At 41.8% G+C, this 18,594-nt stretch overlaps 1 protein-coding gene across 1 annotated transcript in view; it reads right to left on the reverse strand.

The window, feature by feature from the left end:
• Positions 1 to 572: 572 nt before the first annotated feature.
• LOC139743830 (LIM domain transcription factor LMO4-like) overlaps positions 573 to 18,594 on the reverse strand; it is a 107,613-nt gene continuing 89,591 nt past the window's right edge. Inside the window, exons 3-4 of the mRNA XM_071654288.1 lie at positions 17,005 to 17,266; positions 573 to 1,227 (exon numbers count right to left, since the gene is read on the reverse strand). Of these exons, the coding sequence (XP_071510389.1) occupies positions 1,219 to 1,227; positions 17,005 to 17,266 (271 nt within the window). The 3' untranslated portion in view covers positions 573 to 1,218. The remainder of the gene's footprint in view (positions 1,228 to 17,004; positions 17,267 to 18,594) is intronic.

Raw genomic sequence — 18,594 nt, forward strand, 5'->3', positions numbered from 1 at the left:
CCCGCCCGCAAATACACTAATCGACTGATACTGTCAGCCTTTTTGCCCCGTTCTTACTGACTACATTGTGACTATAGGATGACTTATGAACCAACACACATTTTGCACGGTTTCGAACTGCCACGGCAAGCGGAACATGGAAGCGCCACCAACGTTGACCTCACACGAGGTCACCAGATTGCCAGCAAGCTACAAAGACAGAGGGAAATGTGTATGAACGGATTGTGTGTATGTAACATTGTAGACATAAATAAAGGGGGGAAAAGAAGAGCAGAAAAGACATTTAAACCACGAGAAGTGACCTATCAAGCTAGTAATACACCACAACATGCAAGACACAAATGAAACTAGATTAGTCTCTCACTCTAACACCTTCCTGACATAAAAAAGTGCTCACCTTGCCATTTCAGTGCAGAATAATTAAAATGTATAATATATATATGTCTATATATATTTCAAAGTCTCTCGCGGTTTTCTTTGACATCACAGAATATAGTTCACGAACTTTCCACATCGCCACCCCCCCCCCCAAAAAAAAAAGAAATAGAATCACACAAAAAACATTTGTATACAGGACGGTAAAAAAGACGAGGATTCCGTACAGCGTCTCATTTGTGAAAAAAAAAATCACTTCAACAGTTAATTGAGTTCTAATCCGTTTGCTAACTTCCAGTCCTCTGGGTGGTACGGCATCATCTTACACGTGAGAAATCTTGTGCGAATACAATGCATACGACATATTTAACAAAACGGCTGTCGACAGATGCTAGCATTTGACGTTGTTGGGTTTTTTTTTTTTACTGTCACTACACCACAATTGATATCGCTCTTGGTGTACGCGTCGACGATATGAGACAGAAAAAGAACACACATCAACAACGACAACATCAAATTCACGCCCGCTCCGTTTCGTTCTAAGCCGAGCCGATCACAACTATCGGTCGCCGATCGATCGTCGGTGGGTAGTGCGCCATCACGTAGCGTCCATAGCAACGACTTCCGGGTCATATGTCACAAGGTCACAGTATCTGCTCCATCATCCATTTCATATTTCCCCATGCGCGTGAGTCTGTTTCGTTCTCTTTAGCATCATCTTGTGGCGTTAGTATGTACACTCCTCGGTAACTCTTTTGCTTTGCCAGTAAGACCGCCAGTACGACGAATGCGTGTTCCACGGCAGGCCGCTTCAGAAGGCTGGAAAAATCTTCAAGCATTTCACTAGCATACCTGTAGTGGTAGAACAAGAAAGAGAAAAAAAAAGACAAAAGATGAGGGTAGAGAGTGAGCAATGAAAAATCAAACATCCATATCTACGTATAATAATATATACACATATATCTGATTTATTTTCAATAAACGAAGATCACATGTACGAGGGGTGACGTAATTGGCAAACCAATTTGGCGCGCGAATTAATTAAAAAACATGGGGCATGATTTCGCCGTAAATTGACAGGCACGATTATGCCTGTGCAGTCATCCATCGTCGAATAATTGCGCGCGACAAGAGCAAAATAACTCTGAAATTACTTTTTCAATTTGATAAATGTCTGCGTTGGCTTTCGAAGCCTCGTGGACGTCCATCACACGAGCAGGCACTTTGTCAAAGTGGTTGACAATTGTTATTAGATTTTATTATTATGAATCCAGAATGTAGCTTTACTTCGGCAACCGCCCCTTTCTCAGTCCCTTTTCAGCGGTTGTCAGCAAATTCTGTCAGTTATCCTTCTGAGCAAAGGGGTGGTGCAATATTGGAATACGCCAATCGAGAACGGGAACCTCGTTACACAAAATGAGAAAGATACAAGATGAAGAATTATAAAAGAAACGCACATAATGAATTGTTGTCCATGTGAGCAAATGACAAGCATAGAAGAAATCTTAATCTGATTACGATTTTTTTCTTTGAGCCATTGCCGCATAACGAACAAGACACGGTAATACGACTATGTCGGTGGACTATATCATTATATAAATTCATGTCTTCACACTGCAATGAACATGCATAAGATTCACAGCTATAGTAAAAATACATGACCATGAATTTCAACAATATACTAAAAACAAAACCCCCAAAAACAGATAGAACATCTTGAAAATGAAAGAGAGAAAACTAACACATCGAAAGAATCAATTTTCATCATTGTTGCTTTCTAGCTTGGCCGACCTCCGTTCAGATGGCATTGGAGGAGAATAGTACGTTGCCGCAAAGTCATCAATGTCATTATGATACACAAACAATCTAGCATGCTGTGAGCATCATACGGGCACTGCCAATCTCTCGGCGAGATGGCTATACTAGGTGTGATTAATCAAGAGAAGTCGTCTGACTGTAAAGTAGCGTGATCTGTGTTGGGATGGGTGGCGCGAAAGAAGGTGGGAGTCCGAGAAACGCGATTAAGAAGACTGCGAGGGGGAAAAATAAATTGAATCGACGTAAGAATATTTAAAGAACATCTGTGTTTGGAAGATAAAAGATAAAAATTAATGGACGTTAAAACTCGCAGAACTTAAACTCCATTATGTCCACAGTTGGCTTCTGCCATTTGAGACATTCTGTTGCCAATTAAACCCACGATGTTCGCTTATTGCTCGCGTCGCTTGAAAAAAAAAATGGAGAAAAATTACCCCGAATTTCGCCCGATTAACGAAGCAAGAATATTTCGCCGACTCGGTAACAATCGCCCCAATTTTGCCCTAATTTGTATTGATAATGACGAGAACTCGTCTGTGAGCAGCCACGCTGTGTGGCGAAAAACAATATAAAAAGAAAAAAAATGGCTGCGGCAAAATGTCCTCGGCTTTATGTTGACCAATTAGCTGAACAATAATGACATGGTCCTATAATGAGACAAAGGGGTAAGCGCCAATACGGTAAACGATTTAGCAATTTCTTATTTCAGAGTTATCATTAAACATCTCATTAGCTCTGAGAAAGCTGGGTACTGCGAGTTGCGCTATTGTAGTCATCGTTTTATTTTCTTTCCATCTTTCATCCGCGTATCGTTTTTGCTGGCCGTCTTCCCACGTTCCAGCCAAAAATACTACTAACTAGTCAATTTAGTCCCTTGTTCGACTCCATTACACTAAGCATCAACCAGTCTGCTTTTGATTTTATTTTTATTTTCTTGCTTGACAGCAGTGCGAGCCTATTTGCCCTGAAATGATACGGTAACAACCCTAAATGCTTCGCTAAATTCTTACCGTTGGCGAACCAACTGTTATGCCTGCCACAAATGTCATGAGGTTTGACGGGAGTAAGGTACTGCGGATTCCTAAATGGCCCACTGGATTGCCACGTAGTATTTGTGCGGAAATTAAAGCTCATTTGACAATGACCATATACAGAGAAGAAGAAAGAAGGATGAGGAAAGGGGGTGGGGTGGGGATGTGGAGAGAAGGAGGGAGATTTGAGGGGTTTGAATTCGCGCGCACTGATCCTACGAGCAGGATACACGTGCAAATATTGGCGGGCAAACATTTAGCACGAGGCGGGGAAAATATTAATACGCTACTCTGAAACGATTTCAATGTAATTATTTGCAGACTGGCTCATTCCTGTCGGTTTCGCGTTCCGTATATTGATAAGAGACCGCTATATGTTTTCACAATAGATCCACGCTATTAGACGCAAGTCTTGTTTAAACGCAGGCAACAAATCGCTTCTTTGTACACGGGGCGTGAAAGCAGCATTAGCAGAGGGAGATTGAAATAGAAGAGGAATGAATATGGTCGAATCAATAAGATGATAGAGCACACTTCACCCTTTTCTCAGTATAGAGCTCTCCATTTTTTTGTCCTAGTCTCGTTTTCGTTTCTAGCTTAGCTCCGGTCCTCCCTTCTACGCCAACCATTTAATAGCATCCGCCAGATTCCACAAGCGACGGAGAAAAAAAAAGACCTCTCCACTTCGCCATGGTTATCGTGTAATTAATACTAATAAAAGCAATCGAAAAGCAATTATTACCACTCAGTTGAAGCGGTAACAATAGATAGAATATCGGCCTGCCCTTGCGCGCGCCTCAAAAACTAATTATTCCGCGTTTGCCGTGTTTAAACCCAGTACGCTTTCACCGTGCAGGATACCGTGTGCGTGCGTGCGTCCGTCCGTCCTCACTCTTGGAAGCAATTCAGTTTTAATGAAAGTCTATATCCCAATTGCATTCGTCAAGAAATAAAGAGCATGAGAGAAAGGAAAACCCAACAGGACCGTAAAAGGAAACTTCATTTCGAGGTACTAGAGGTTATCGAATGAGACTCTTGTACAGGGGTAACCGATCTGCCCAATAAAGTCTTGCTCACTTAGGGCGCATGGCATAAAAACTTGAGAACTGTGCCAGCACTCTCCAGCTATTGGGATTATCAGAGCACGCCGTCTACACAGGGGTTGTAGTCTTTTTCGTCTTACTCAGTTATCTTCCAACTTTTCTTTGAATGCTTCATTCTCCATCCCGCTTAATTTACGTCTCCCTTTCTTCCCCCTCTCTCTGTCTCTTCATCTCGTCCAGGCCTTCCCTCTGTATTCCCAAGCAAAATTTGCTCATATCGGTAGGGATCGTGTGCAATGGCGCAATTACTTCGCGCCACATTTACGGCCTTGCGTGAGGCGAGTCTGTCAAAATAAGGCCTATCGATCCGCACCCATCACTCGGCATAATTGATAAGCAGATAATTACATTATCATTACTCAAATTCCTTCGAGCAAAACGACACTTGCATTGTACGCGCTTTGAACTCGCCCCTCTTACCCTCTCCCTCCACCTTCTCTCTCCCTTGTTGTCCCCTCATCCCTCAAACTCGCTCCAAAGGTTTCTTGTCATCTCCAATAATTTTCACATTAACGAGCACTGCCCGCGTCGGAGCAGCGCACACTTGGCCTTGCTAGTTCCCGGTGTTTGTTCAGCGGCAGCGGGCCTTAATCTTAGCCCCCCTAGAACATAATATCGTCCACCACACTTACCATACGACCACGTGTGTGTGCCTTCATTAATCCCATTCAGGACAATCTATATATGATTGTGTATGAGTCGCTCTCGCGTCATTTCAGCCCTGTCATCAGAGCATGTAGCTGTAAACCTGTACACTGTGGGTGCTATTCCAATGATTGGACGGTAGTTCACCCCCTTCCGACTACTCCTCAATTCTTACTACATTGTCTATTCTCTTTGTTTTACACACAACAATGGAATTCATCACTAGACAAACGGTTTGAGATTTTGCTCCATAGACATTAAACTTCTAAACATGGAGACAGACTAATCGTATTTTGATCTTGACCGTATATAAAACATGTTTTTATACAGCGCCCTTTAACCTTGACGAGGTACTAAAAAGCGCTTTAAAACATTATTACTCCGGTTACTTTTCACACATATACAGTGCTCTCACCTCAACCCCCCTAAGAGTACTATCATCTGGACAGCCACTAGAAACGGCTCACAAATGCTATAACATCAAACCACATCTGCGGTAAGATTCTCATATACCGGGTATATACCCATTTATACACATAATATGGTTGAGATGTGCGTGGTGGACAAAGGCGTCTCTTTCGCAAAGACATACCGAGGCAAAGTTTGAACACGGGACTCACTCCTCGAAAGCAGTGTGCAGTGACTAGACCACGAGATCACCACCACTACATTTGCAAATTGTCGCCTTTGACAAGTCCCGTTTACGAGTAATAATGATGATGTCATCTTGTCATGTAATAACATGAACGATGATTGTAAACCTACAACTGCATGGCTTTTGATATAGTGGAGCAAAAAAGTAGTGACTGACATAAAAACGTGGAAAGCGAGGTAAGCAGTGTGTGCCGTTCAAATACGAACTTCCATGCCACTCTCCATATACATGCATTTTACCACACACACTCTGATTTTCACTTTCGAAAGAGAGACATGAAAAATCAAAACAAACCGAATTCTGTCTTAAAATGTTTCTCTTTTCGCCGTGTAAAAAAAGAAATCACTCAGCAAAATAAGTAGCCCTGCCTCTAGATATACTAGTCGTTGATTCATGAACTTGGACGAATTATATGTCTTTGGTCGAGCAACAATGGACAAATGCTTTATCCTAAGAGCTACCCTACCCTCAGATTGTAAGTAAATCGGAGGTATATGTGAATCTAACTCGGTGCGGATTGCCTTGTAAAAGGCGAGCTCGATAATCGCCGACATAGTCCAGTTCAATCGAATGTCATTCAAGCCACCACCACCACCAAACTGCCAAAGGGGAAAAAAAATCTTGTTTAACACGAAAAAAAAGAGATAAATGTCATGATGGCTGGAACAATAACCGAGCTAAGCCAAAGACAACGGATGCAACATTTATCTTACGTTGCAGCAATTTCCGCATGACTCCCTGCAACAGAGCCTGTCCAGGAAGACGACGGTTTTAATTGCCCAGTGTTTGTTTTTTCTTTGTTTTTCTCTTTTCTTTTTAAATTTCACACGAGCAAATCAAAGTTTGCCGTTGGTATTGCTGAAAAGCGAACTTTCGAGCGAGAACAATCGGTGTGGGACAATGATATACGCGGACACTGCAGAAATGAGTGCACTTCCTCAGGCTTCCATGTTGTGCAAATTGATCCATTCACGGTATTTGGAATCTGAGTGACTTAAAGGGATCGTATAGTTTTGGTTGAGACCTAATTTCAGGTTTCTAACAATTTTTGGTGAGATAATGAGAAACCTCTTGTGAAATATGAAAGAGCATGTAATTCCACGAGGAATTCAACGTTTATTTGATGAAAATTGGTTTTGAAATGGCTGAGATATCCAAAACAGAGCGATTTATTACGATCGCTTTGTTTTACTTTGCTTTTGGATGTTTCAGTCATTCCAAACCCGATTTTCATCAAATAAACTTTGAATTCCTCTTAAAATGGTATGCTCTGTACAATTTCGTAAGTATTTTCTTAGTATCTCACAAAAGGTTAAAAGCCCAATTCTCATCTCCACTAATACTGTACCATCCCTTTAAAGTGCCAGGAACGGCAACGTTTTTATAATATAGTATCTTTCGGGAATATCTTTCGGGAATATCTTTCCGGAATATCTTTCCGGAAGGATTTTCCGTATTATCCGCAAACCTGTCATGTTATTATATATGTTTTCGAAGTTACAAGATAGTACACATCTGTAGTAATCAGACAATGAGCAATATGTCTTCGGTGAATATCTGGGACAATCTTCTATTCTCACACAAACAACGAAACGTCCAGTTGTATTTGCTAGTTTTGATTAAGTTTTATTTGTAACACTTCAAGTTATAACTGTTAGGGACAGCAGACTAGTGTCGGAAATGGGATCTTATGTTTTTGTATCTATGACGCTAGCTGTAGAGATGTATAGCTGTTCAATCTTGTTTCTTTTCCTTGTACCAAGATGCATAGACCTACATATCACATCATCACAAGACAGAACATGATAACAAGCAAAACATGTTTATCGACTTCTGATCTGACGATAACAGCCTGTTGGAGAGAGGAAAACTCCCTCTACGTCGACATTCACGGTACGCCATTCCCTAATTTCAATAGTAGCCTTTGCCCTGTCATGTGGAAAATAAAGGTGTTAATTGTCTATGTAGCATCTGCACTGTATACACTGCACTGGCAAAGGACCCTGTCACTGTCACTGTTCTATTGCCAGATATATTAAGTTGAAGACCTTGGTCACGACGAACGACGTCTGTAAAACATTGTACTTGACATGTACGCGCCTCGAGCAGGACTTGAACTTAGAATATGTCGTCTGCGAACATAGACCCTTAACCACAATGCCACACTGTGTACATGAGTTCTAAAACTGCTCAAATGGTAATGCTAACTCTGTCATTACGAATACGATAATTAAAACTAACGACTCGAAGCTAGACTATTCTCCCCTTTTTTTTTTATTTTCTCTGTTCAACACTACTTTTCTTCTTTTTGTGTCTTTTTTTTTTCCGTGGTCATTCCAGAAATCCAGAAGGGTACAATAGGCGCTGGTTTCTCTCCGAGCTCGATCAGGGTCATGGCCGGGTGCTGTCCGCAGGGAGGAAGTGGAAGAAAGGGGACGGTATGCCGTCTGTGGGACCCTGTCACCAGTTTATTTAACAACTACTACTAATTGTCGTCCATCTCCCCCCCCCCCCCTCCCGAAACCTAGCTTGGAGAGGAGCTGCCAAACCCGCCTTTACGTTTACACCAAACTTCATAATTCCCTCAAAATGACACTAAACGGTCTAATAGAAAAGCAGGGCAGAAAGGGACTACGCGAATATAAAATCATGAGAGAGAAAATGCATTAAATTCAAACCTATTGCCTTGCTGATATCACTAAAATTAGATCAACTTTTCTTTTTCGTCCGTGGCACAGGTGTGTAGTGTGAAGAGATCTGAGGGTAAACCTTACAAGCAAAGATTATGACGTGAAGGAGATATATGACATTCAAATACGCACACTCGTAATTAACCATGTGCGCTCGATTATGATACTTTCGCATTACCCCTTTCTCGATACACCATTCTTTTCTTCAGGTCAAAGCTTTTAAGTCTTAGCTTTCTTTGTAATATTGTTTGCAAACAATTTGTCAAATCATACGTCACGTAGAGTACTAGTCGTGATGTAGTTGTTGATGTATCGGTTCAGTTCAGGGCAAGTATATATGCTATACTTGCCACGCGCAATGGGGATGCTCTAAATCATTGAAACCACATGCTTCAATCATAATCATAATGATACTCATCATCTCAGTTTATGCCATCCAACCTTATATTATTTCTGCAATCAAGTGTTGTTATTGTTGATCACTGTTATCATCACTGCTGAAACCTTTATCCTCAAAAACATCTACGATCTTTATTTTATATTGTAAAAATGCACGTTATCACCTGTTTGGGTTATTATACTTCGTCTTTAGGGGAGCTGAAATAAGTATACAAATGAACAAAACATGAAATAAATAAAGCTGAGAGAAATGAAAGCAGGGAAGGACTGGTTGATTCAAAATTTGAGTGGTAAGTGAGAGATGTGTGCCACGCCATCAGGGCGGGCTGGGAGGGGTGGGGGAGGGGTTCAGTGACAGATTATACAAAGATAAACTTGGTGCCCTACTCTGTAATCTCGTCTCCAGAGTAGAATTATATAAGTCTCAATCAGCTGACCCAATTTTCTCATAATCCGAGGAATAATGAAACGTCTTGACTATGAAATAATATATACTACAGAGAGAAAAATACCAAAAAAAAAAAATCACTACATCAGCCACGGATAACAAGATTCCATCCTAATTCATATACGATATGAGAATTCAGTTAATCTAATATAGGCAGGTCATCTAACGTGCAACCTCAAAATAGCCGTCTCGTTAGCAAAAACTGTAACACGCCTGAATATTAGTCCTTTGTTCCGAAAACGTCTCAAGTGTAAGAATTTTCTCGAAGGATTCGAACTTGCATGTCTGCAAAAATTTCGTTCACTTTAGTATATGCACCTACACATGTTTGACGTAAAAAGGATTGCAATTTAATTTAAAATGAAGACTACTTAACAATGACGCGAAAAGTCTCTCGAATAAGGCGTTCATTTTCACGTGCCAAACGGGACTGTGTGTGCAAGACTTACCATCATTCGAAATGGAGATGATTATGCCATTGTTTGCACGAGATTGCTAATATGTTCCCGGATCTGTTTCTTCTAATAACATCGGTGCTAACAATCTACACCTAAATTTTCCTTCAGGGAACTCTCTCGACAGTTTAGCTTAACGGTACTCACAGAATGTACATGTAAATTTAGAATTACGCATCGATCACAAATGAAGAAATACACAAACACACACAAACAAAATAACAAGACAGCACGAAGAATATGTCTTCGTCGTATTGATTCAAGCCCAAGTAGTACAACTAAAAAAGTTTTTATAAAAAAATTTAGGTATTGGTTTGGCAAATGATTTCGTCACGGTAAGGAGCTACCATCTCGCCCCTGCAACGAGGAACATCAGGTTACGTCAATCGCTTTTGAATTGCACGTTCAGTGCCACTCTATGTAAGACTCCTATTCTGATTCCTCCCCATCACAGCTGTGTCATTCCATGTTGAATGCATGATATTCATGTTCCAAACATGGAATAGATCACTCTTAACTCTAGACGGAGTAATCACGGCCAGATAGACGTCTGAATAGGTGTTTAATAGCTCGCAGACTGTGATTAAAAAACGACTAAGATAACGATAACAAGCAAGAGCGGCGGTAAATCTGGCAACTACCCTTCTGGATCCTACACTGGCGTACTGGCGCAGTGCGCGCGTGGCTAATTATCATTATCATTGGCGTTGCCGTAATCATCCGGCCCATTCGATTCCCAGCGATCTCCAATTATCAAACTTAACTCACTGCCATGCGATCAATCAGCTACCGTTAACCATTACAACTATACGGTTCCTTTCATTCGTAATGCGTATCAGCTCTCTTCGTTCTCATCTCTCTCTCCCTTTCTCTTCTCTTTGCCATTCCATCATTGTTTCCCTTTTCCTTGATCTGTCTCTCAACCTTTTTTTCTTTCTTGCTGATTTTTTTTTCTTCTCTTTCTTCCCAGTAATTTGTCAAAATTTCGCTACTGTCGTAGATTAATGGGTGCTTTTGGCGCGCTATCGGGTGCCCGCACATTCGGGCTAATTTGTTGGTGTCGCGGGACAGCCAGTGCACGAGGCGCGAGTCAAGATTGAACGATGCGGATTGGGCTGAGCTGCGAAAAAGGCATCTCTGGTGGACGCGGGGCATTTAAAATGTATATCCATGGCTATAGGCCTAATGAGCGACATGGGATGGTAGCCATGCTCTGGCTGAAATGGAGAGGGAGATACAGAAAACGACTTGGTGAGATCGCCCAGGAGAACTCGATTCGAATTGAACTTATTTCTTTTCTTTCTTTTTTTCCTCGTGAAATTTGACAGCGGCCGTTTCCCTCATCCAATTAAAAGACGCAAAATTTGTTATTTCCCTCGCTGTCGCTGGTGTTATACAGTCTTGACTAAATAGGATTTTTTTTTTTTGGTGGTCCTTTTTGGACCGATGTTGCATGATTGATATTTTGCGCAGTAATGACAGTGGTACCATACGGAAGCGGCTTTGAGAAGAGTAAGATGGCGGATAATTTGACGAAGGCTTGTAATCAAAATAGACGACGTAAGGGAGACCACCAGCCATAAAATGGAAAGTTATCCCAACATTCCAACTTCTTATCATTTATTGTCAAAGCGTTTGGGGACGTTTGTGCGTCATGGTATACCGCTAGCTTGCAGGCAAGCCGCGCATGACATTTTCTAGCCTCACGCGAATTGGCCGGCCAATTTTGATCCAATGCGTTTTAATAAAGAAGAAAAAATAGCAACACAAATACACACACATACGCACATACACACACAAAAAACACAAAACGGACAAAATCTTCTGATATCGACATGGCTTGTGGAGGCACATCGAGAGAAATATCGTGAAGTCATCATCCGGAGACAGACCTGGAAGCCTTGAACCAAGACTAAGCAAGATGTGCGTCGAATCGGACATCCTCCTTGTCTTCGTTATAATCGACGCATTCCATGAGGTCCAGCCGATGATCGCCAACTCCAAGCAAATTCCCCTCCCGTTCCTCCCCTTTTCTTCCTGCATCCTCCCCTCCCTTCCTCCCCACCCCCACCCCCATTTTCGCCTCTCTAATCTGTGGCTCTCCCTGCCATTATCCCTTGTCGCGCCCCTACGATATCACCGCTTGTTTGGTCACGGCTATCGTCTGCGAAGGGTCACCTCAGGTCACTCGGCAATCCGCCTAATTGATTTGAGTCCTAACGGTATATACCAGTATAGTCGCTAGTGTCTTCCTGGAATGTGCCGGGTAATGGGACTATGACTCTCGTCGCAGCCTGAAGAAATCTGGTCGCAATTTCTCGTTTCGAAGCCCGGTTATCATACCACGTGATGTCGTCTGGCACAGTAGTGACGTAGAAAAGTGAACAGACTACTAATTAAAACATGCTATAATCGTACGTCATTTTTGTAGCATAGCTGTGTATTTTCTCTGACAAACCACATGCGCAGTAGGTATTTGCAGGGAGGTGAGCCCTGGTATTTGGTATGGGCTGCGAAGCAAACAGCGGAACTGCAACCTGAAGGTTACGAAATTTTCAACTGGCAATATTATGTGAAACCCTTGCTACGATATACCAACCCCCGCTTAAAGTCATGACAAATTGAAATATTGGGAGAATTACATACCATATTTCTATTTCACGAAGCAATAATAATCGTTGCGTCATATGTAGTAAAAAAAAAGTTCTGATTTTGGGTTGCATGCAATCTACACATTTAGCTACAGAATTCCCCATCCGTAATCTCACACTCGTCAACCCCTCTGCTTGTGTTTAGATGAGGGGTGTAACATTCAAAACCACCGAAACTCCCCGCATAGTCCTGGGAGTTACTCACACACGTTCCTTCATGCTGCGTTGCAATTAATTATCTAGCTTCCAATAACAAATACACACTCGGCAGGTCGAATGTTCTAATTTTGCGCGTACGGGAATTTCGCATCGGAAGCGCGAGACTGAAGATACACTATAACAAGAAATAATGACCGGGTCACGTTGTACCAGTCACAGCTACTATTGTCTCCTGCCATGCACTATATTGGGGAAAACCAATCATTCTCGGAAGGGTTCACTAGCAGTCATGTTACAGTAAGCTACGATAAATCAGGTTATTTGACGGAGATTTTGCGGGAATTTTGATGTCATCTATTTTGGTTTGCAGCTGCAGGGATACCGCGTAAGATAACGATTTTTAAAAATTTGTTAATGTGGTTTTTTTTGTGTCTGTAATGACAATTGGTCAGAATAGGTAGTTCACGTTGCTGAAACGCTTACTAAGCCTGAGTGCAGTTCACATACGGGCAGGCCATTGCTTAATGGCTCTGGATTATCGATAAATCAGTGTAAGTAAATCGCTCATGATTGAAATTATGTTTCATTAAAAAATGACACACATCGTTTGCGATGATTCTTATCAACTACCAGAGTGTAATAATGATGATATTTTACGACAAAAACTTGGAAAGTGTAAGGCCTATAGCAAATATGGATTGGTAGGCAGGTCATCCGTGGATTGCTTTTCCTCTATTAATGATGCTCCTAGATACTAGTATGTAGATACCTATAGTGAGCCAGCATTTGGGCCATATCACTTCATCGTGTGACTTGAGGTTTACAACAATGTCAAACATTGAGAAATGAAACAGATGCATTTCATCTCAGCAGGTAGGCCCTATCCACCTCCCTGATCTCAGCTTAGTACCGTCCACTCCGTCTATATTCACGTTATGTTTTCCCCTTTTCCCTATACTGTCATTTCATTTACGAAAATTGTACATTTGTTTTTGTCAGGCGAGTGATTTACGTTCCTTTCCGTGTTTTTTTTCTTTTAACGCTGATCCCAGCTGTCATTTTCCACGATTCATCATCTAGATGTACTTCAAAAATGTGGCAAGAACAGTAACACATAGCTGCATGCCCAGACGGGGCACGAAATGAAAACCGCCTCCAGACATACACGCAAAAAGCCCCCTACATAATTTCGATCTTCAAGAAAATACTCTCCCTCTTCTCTCGCGCGGAGAGTTGACACAGCACTCCAGTATTTTGAAACACCACAGGTGACTAATAGATCTGTTGCCATGGAAACGCGAGCAGGCGAGGTGTGAAATTGTACAGCACGGCGTCTCATACTTCGCCCATAACCCGCCTGTCCGTGCGTCCTCAAACGGTCGACCATTAGGGCGTAATAGCTTGAGTAATACCCGGTCGACAATTTATTGTCTTAGCGCTGCCCATAAGACTACTTTTTTCCCCAGCGATAATAGGAATATCTCGAGGGTAAATGGCCGAGAAGGACATAAAGTACTCATCTGCCTTTCGAATGAAAAATGAGCTATACCAGCTCTGAAATCTGACGAGGAGGGTTCGGGAGTCGCCATGTTGGAAGGATGAAGATCGAGTTTCGGAAGAAGACAGCGAGGGGGCAGCAGCCAGCGCTCAAGTGAACTAGTGAAAACTGCAACACTAAAACAGTTGTATCTAGTCAGAAGTGTCTTTACCAATAAGGCAATCTTGAAATGGTCCGAGTGTTGTCGGTTTTATGCAGGATGTCATTGCATGTTAGAGGAAATGTTAAGATACGGGACACAAGGAGGACAATTTACAGTAAAGTAGAAGGGGGGGGGGGCAAGATAGTGAGATCGGATACTCACCCCCAAACAACAACAACAACAACAAAACAACAACAACAAACAAAAGAAAACAAGCAAACAAACAAACAAAAGAAAACAAAACAGCAAAACAACTAAAAAACAAAAACAAAATACGTCATTGCACGTGATGCGAAAATAGGACTAGTGGTAACACCATGAACTAGTTACTATTACTACGGTGTAGTACAGAATCAGTAATATCAAAGGAATCTAGGATGTCTCACCATGGTCGTGGAGAGAAAACATCACAAATAATATGCTCTGCCTTTCTTCTATTCTCTTGGTATGAAGTCATAGCGTTCCTACTGGGTTGTTGTGCATTTTTACCGCAATATATTCGTAATCTCATAAGGACTGATCACATTTTTTAATGTCTCGAAAGGCTTACTATTGCAGAAATTCTCCTAGTCATGTGTTTTTGTCTGTGCGGACAAGAAAAATCACTATGAACGTTAAAAAAAACCTCCCTGAAACAAAACAAATCAAATTAATTGATGAGATTGAATCACACGCACCAAAGTGGCTTATAAAAGGTTTGAAACATGGTGGACAGGTGGAGAACAAAAAAAAAAAAAAAACCTTCAATAAGAATATCTTCGTCTGTAATTTCTCAATGTGCTTCACAGAATTGATTGTGAAGCTCTATCTCCGAGCAAGTTGTTTCATCTAAATCTTGCCTGCATACATGTGGACAAGTAACTGCTTGCATCAAAAGAGTTCGACACACACGATTAGAACATACTGTAATGATCTCGTGAAGATGCGATAAATGGCATTACTAAAGCTATGACACATTTTTGAGAGGTTTTTCTTTTAAATTTTGTATTGGTGAAAGGCAGAACAAAAAAGGCAAACCAAACATCGTAATCAGATAATGGATGCATTTTCGGTGCAAACAATATCCGGAGCTAAGCGCATCAAAGGCACGAATACGCATATCACAAACATAAACTATTCACGAAGTAATTCGACGAGAAAAGAAAAGTAGCACGGTTGCGAAACCTTGCCCAGTTCGTTACCATCAACACAACTGACAAATTAAGTGCTCATAATGCCTGGGGCATTATTTATCATGACAAGGGAGGACCCGATAATCCTTTTCTTTGCATCTTCAGCAGATTTGATGCAAAAGAAAGGGAAAACATCCATCCCACACATTTGACCCAAAATCGAAATAGTTCAAACGCTTTGTAAGAAATGTTGAAGTACGCATGAATGAATACTATTATGGTATAGAGAAAACACTGTTCTCACTTATGGTACATGTATGGCCGTGTCGCTGCACGAAACAGAACCGGTAATGGGAGGTGGAGGTGGTTGGGGGGGGGGGGGAGGGGAGATAGTGTGAAAGAGATTGATGGGAAGCAAGGAGGTGGAGAAAGGGAGATGGTGAGAGCTTGCTCATAAATTCCGATCTGCCAATAATGGTCCGGGACGGACGCTCTCGAAAGCCTCGTGGTGCGAAGATTTTTTAGCAGGGATTTACACGCGAGATTGGCAAGCCGAGGTTCTAGTGGCAATGCCTCGGGGAACGCACCCGAGAGCTGGCTGACAGGTAGCGCCTAATACGGCCAGGGGCTAACGCGCACAGTCACTCATGACTAGATTGGTACATGTTGTGCGTTTTTTGTTTTTTGTTTGTCTCCTACTTTCACCGGCATCAGGCAGTCGTTAACGGCGATGCTTCTTTTTTTTTTTGTCCTCCTCCCGCACTTCTTCTTCTCCTTCTCCTTCTCCTTCTTCTTCTATTTTCTGTAGGAGCGTTTCACGGTTAGAAAGGTTATGATAATGTGTATGCTTTTACTGGACACCCGACTCCTAACACAAGAGTGTTCAAAGTGTACAATCAGCGTCCAAGTGCAGCGCGCTTCATATCACGAAGGTAATAAGGGTGGGTAAAATGGCGAATTTCATTCGGGAGGAAAACAACAGGTAGCATGAAGGCGAGATGGAATGCGCGAGGCATCGGCGGAAAATCGTATGCTCTTATCGGATTCGTCATCCGCCAAAAACGAGTTTATACTTTTCTCGCATTCGCAAGCATTGATTCATTATTCGACGTAGGCCTTGAACAGCCCAGCATATCATCAAAACGGTGTTTAGGTCAGAGGTATTCGCAGAACAACTGAAGATGATACTACAAGCAACGTTGAAATTAAAATAACGTTTGCTTTACCAACTATAAGATATCAAATGCGTTTCTTTATTGAAGTTTTCATCATCAAATCAGTATTTTCTTCAGCAAATCATGTGCCATCGACAAGTTTTCCTTTCACCATAAGAAAATACTTGCTTCATTTCTTAGCCATATTTCCAATGATTGCACATACTTTACTTCAATGCCGTAGTCAGTGATATTACATCTGGGCAGTATTCAAAGACGGGATATATTGTAGGCATACCTTCAGTGACATAATCTTTTATAGCTGTTTGCTAATGCCAGGTCAAAACAATGCCATGAAAAAGATTTTGAGTGAAGCACTAGGGACAAAAACCAGACAATTTCAAGGTAAAGAACTGTCAATGGAAACCCTCGCTGCTTTTCTCCTTTTTTTTTGGGGGGGGGGGGGTTCTTCTTTTTTGAAGGGGAGGAATGAGAAGGATAAAACAGAAAGAAAGAGACAAAGTGAGATATAACCGTTTGTATATTTGTTCGGCGCGTACATGAGAAGGGGGAGAGAGAGAGAGAAACAAAAAAGGTTGTGGTCCTTACCCTGTTCCCAGGTCTGAGACCAGGGGCGTGGCCCGGTGCCATACCGTGGTGCGCCGCCGCCTTGAACAGCTTCCCGTGGTCGTTCTCGCAGACGATACTGCCGTTGACCAGCGTGTAGCGGTCGCCGGGCACGAGCTGTATGTGGCAGGAACTACAGGCGAAGCACTTGAGGTGGTAGACTCGGTTCTGTGTACGCATCACCAGCTCGCTGGCAGGGATCTGCTGACCGCACGCCGTGCATGCCCCGCTCGTGCCGAATAATCTGCCATGGAAGAGAGAAAGAAGAGAACGCATACATTGATAATAATATATCTCTGTCGACATCGTTACCATTATCCTCATCTTCCTTTCTGATACTATCATACCATCACCATCCTCCTCATCATCATCATTCTCATCATCGTCATCATTGCTATTATAAGAATTGTTACATCACTGCACTAAAATGATATCCGTTTTCAAACATCTCATTATTATGCAAAGGTTCGCTGCCTTCGTACTGTTCCGATAATCTTCTCCATCATCATCGTCACCGTCATCATCATCATCATCATCATCATCATCATCACATCACCATTCTATGATCGTCACCATTGTCGTAGTCGTCTTCACGAATTGTTTCATGACTATAGTACATCTTTGTCGTCATCGCCACCAGCCACATCACTTCCTTTGCACTATCTTTTTATTTCTTTGTACTCCAACCTTACCAGTGTACTTTCGACAAACATTGCTTGTCGCGCTGTTTTCAATGCGAAGCCATAATGTCCTCGGAGCACACACATGCATACATGTATCAAAATTCGAATGTATAGTGATGATAATATATAAATAATAGATCTCTCGCGAGTGAAGGTCATGATATAATACGACACCCGAATTGTCAACATTTATTATACAGTGCTAAGGTTTAATGCCCTAAATCCATACTTCGTTATAGTAGCAATGCGCGTGTCAAGTATAAAAAAATGTGAGTCTCCTTCCCGCGTCCGTACGTCGTCTACAACGCTGACAATTGCTGGGAGAGTACTGCAGTGACAGTTTGTTTCTGAATTGGTGAACGCACTTTGATCGCACTCCTCCCTATTAATGTTAATTTTTCGTCACTCACACTTTAACACTTCTAAATAAACTAGGAGGCAAAAAGACGGTATCAATGAAATTATACACTGATGTGGAGAGATCAAAATAATAAGCGTCAGGTGCACCTGGAAATACAATGCCATTAGATAAAGCAACAGTAAGTTCAGAGTAGCATTTGTTTCAATTATCAAAAAAAAAAAAACCAAACACGCTCACACTTTCCACTCACAACACGTCACAGCTGCTTGTCAGGTTTCAAATACGATGGAACAATGTACCGAAAGATTTGTTAACTTTCATTTTTATCTTTTGAAAAGCGGCTCCCTCATAAAGAGAATGTGTCAGTGATGATACAAAGCTCAAAAGTGAGATGCAATGGATAATAGCACGTCGTATGAGCAGACGAGTAATATGATATCGATTGAAGCAGAGCGTACCCGGAGTTAGGTGTATGAAATCATGAGTAGTTAGTGTAGCGCTGCGTCAACACACACACACACACAAAAC

The sequence above is a fragment of the Diadema antillarum genome, unplaced genomic scaffold (genome assembly GCF_040938485.1).
Source record: "Diadema antillarum isolate AM-2024a unplaced genomic scaffold, OU_Dant_1.0 scf00000035, whole genome shotgun sequence".
In the NCBI taxonomy this organism is placed as follows: Eukaryota; Metazoa; Echinodermata; class Echinoidea; order Diadematoida; family Diadematidae; genus Diadema; species Diadema antillarum.